The sequence below is a fragment of the Camellia sinensis genome, chromosome 12, assembly GCF_055761805.1.
Source record: "Camellia sinensis isolate YWXY chromosome 12, ASM5576180v1, whole genome shotgun sequence".
Classification (NCBI taxonomy): domain Eukaryota; kingdom Viridiplantae; phylum Streptophyta; class Magnoliopsida; order Ericales; family Theaceae; genus Camellia; species Camellia sinensis.
This window is the reverse complement of record NC_138972.1, coordinates 61136876-61139246: the sequence shown is the minus strand read 5'-3', so window position 1 is coordinate 61139246 and position 2371 is coordinate 61136876. Positions and strand designations below refer to the sequence as shown.

The window sequence follows — 2371 nt, the reverse complement described above, 5'->3', positions numbered from 1 at the left end:
CATCTTTGTCTAAAACTAAGATGAAATGAATGTTCCCGAAGTTGAGGCTTTTATAGAAGGAAAAACACTATTCACGGGGACACGTGTCAAAAATCTGGAGGCTGCAGGACTGAATGGCCGGCCAGCCACCTTTTCTGGCTGGCCAGCCATTTACTTTTTGCAGAAATGGCCGGCCAGCTGTCTCTCTCCACAAAAATGGCCGGCCGGCTCCCAAGGATGGTCGGCAGTGATGCAATGTATCTCCTCGGCTCTGTTTTACCCTTCGAGGGAGAGTCCCAAGCATTTCCATGCAACGGGAGAGTCAAAGGCCTTCATCTCACTCCGTTTCGGAGACGTTCCGATGCCCAGATCGTCAGAAGTACACTTTGTTGTTGTTGAGTTTTGTTTATCGAGTTGTTGTTTTGCTTATCGAGTTGTTTGTCGAGCGGACGTGTTTTGTGTTTTTGAGTCATTGCTCTCTGTTTAAGCAATTTTTGTTAAAATCTTGTTTATTTGCGTTGTTGCATTTTGCTTATCGAGTTGTAAACTTGCTAAAGATTATGTTATATCTTAGTAAGTTGAGTTGTTTAGTTGGTTGCGTCGGTTCACTACCTGACTTGGTGATTACACAATGCGCATTACCATTCAATTTCATTTTTGTGCAAAATAAATGATGCGATACGATGCTAAAAGTTTAAAATACAAACACCTTTTTCAAAAGCTATTTCATTTCATCATGCTTTACAACAAACAAAGGTACAAGTTTTACAAAAATAAAACTGCCTAACAATGTGCAAAGTGCTACAAACTACTAGCAAAAAAGAAAAATAAAGCAGGAAATAATATCATCAAAGTCCTCGGGAGCGGGAACGAGAAGCACGCCTCATCCTCTTCTGTGGGACAATCTCCGCACCATCATCATCATCTGAGTCGGAGCTGTCATCCTCAGGATCCCCCTCAGCCCCGCCTCTATTCCCCGAGCCAAAACCGGAGCCTCCCTCCTCAGCAGATGTCTCTGACTGACGGTCGGTAGCCTCCTCCTCCTCCTCAGCATCCTCCTCCTCCTCGTCAGGCTCCACCTCCACAACGTGAGCCCTGCGTCTGCGGACGGGCCCTCCTCGAGCTCCTCGAAAAGGCCTTGAAGGCCCGGCTCCTCGGGAAGGCCGAGATGGCCCCGCCCCCTGAAAAGGCCCAGATGGCCCAACTCCCCAAGGAGGCCCAGGTGGCCTGGTCTGCGGCTGGCCGGACCATGAAGGCATCTGAAAACAAAAAGTTCAATCCAAATGCATCAGTCCAAATATATACATCAGATGCAGATACAAGCAAAGGCTACATGAAGTGGGTGCATGTAAATACAGTGTACAAGTGGGGTGTGTGTCAGATGTGCTCTACACAAATAGTCTATCGATGCAGTAGAAATCAGCATGTCATCAGAAGTATGATAAATGCCAGAAAACTGAAGGGTACCTGAATGCCCGCGACAGACAACTGTGCCTCCCTCCGCAGGACCATGCCCTCGAGTGTGGCCACCAGTCCAACCACCTCCTCCATGTACCCTCGCGATGGCTGCAAAAATGAGCTCATAATCATTAGTGAACAGAAGAGTGTCTAAACATCTGAATGATGAATGAAAACAAGTGGAGCATACCGGCGGTGAGTCCGGATCAATGGCGTATCGATCACTGGGCATCGGGGGCTCTAGTGGAATCGGAGTCGGAAAGCTAGCCCCATACTGCCACGCCATCAACTCAGTCGGCATATCTGGCCATCCGGGATGAGGATGAACCGATGGAGCCGGAGGAACCGGTCTACTCCCACCTCTAGATGTACCAGCCCTGCTAGTGGAAGGGGCGTCTGCAGCCCGAGCCCGAGCCTGACCCGAGGATGACATACCGGCAGGCCTCATCATCGGGATACGAGCTTCCGTCAATGGAGGCATCAAATATATGTGACGGTAAGTGGCGTAGTCCCCCTCCTCAATATATAGCAAAGCATCACTGCCCAGCATGGCGCCGACTACCTCCGAATAAGAGAGCCTGTCAGCAGTCCGCATACTGGCTAGGGGTACTGCGGGAATATCCTAAGAAAGATACCCCCATACCTGGCGCAGAAAGCGTTCCCCCAGGAACCATGCCCTGCCAACCGGCCCTTCAAGCAAGACCCTATACTGGGAGATGTCCGATGCCCCGGTATACTGAAGTCGGAGACCATCACCCAGGGACACCCAGGGCTGCCATGTAATCTGCGGATGATGAATGCATAAACCAATCAGAAATCGAGAATATACAGAGCAAATCAAAGATGAAAATGAAAAGAACTGAAAGTTCTGAAGTACCTCTGAATGTCGCACCGTGTCGAAATACTGTCGCAGGCGAAGGAGGGTCTCTCGAGG

General features: G+C 49.6%; 1 protein-coding gene across 1 annotated transcript; it reads right to left on the bottom strand.

Annotated features, from left to right (window-relative positions):
* Nucleotides 1-827: 827 nt before the first annotated feature.
* LOC145803606 (uncharacterized) lies at nucleotides 828-1762 on the bottom strand. The gene is made up of 3 exons (XM_082896922.1): nucleotides 1628-1762; nucleotides 1447-1545; nucleotides 828-1238 (listed from the first exon to the last, which is right to left on the bottom strand). The coding sequence occupies exons 1-3, from the start codon at nucleotides 1736-1738 to the stop codon at nucleotides 828-830; spliced, it is 621 nt and encodes a 206-aa protein (XP_082753048.1). The 5' UTR covers nucleotides 1739-1762.
* Nucleotides 1763-2371: the final 609 nt, after the last annotated feature.

Excerpts from the sequence above, each read along its gene's own strand:
- LOC145803606 (XM_082896922.1), bottom strand. The coding sequence starts at position 1,738 with ATGCCGACTGAGTTGATGGCGTGGCAGTATGGGGCTAGCTTTCCGACT. Across the intron at positions 1,546-1,627 it reads TTGATCCGGACTCACCGCCG|CCATCGCGAGGGTACATGGA; the intron begins GTATGCTCCACT and ends TCATTTTTGCAG. Across the intron at positions 1,239-1,446 it reads TGTCTGTCGCGGGCATTCAG|ATGCCTTCATGGTCCGGCCA; the intron begins GTACCCTTCAGT and ends TTTTGTTTTCAG.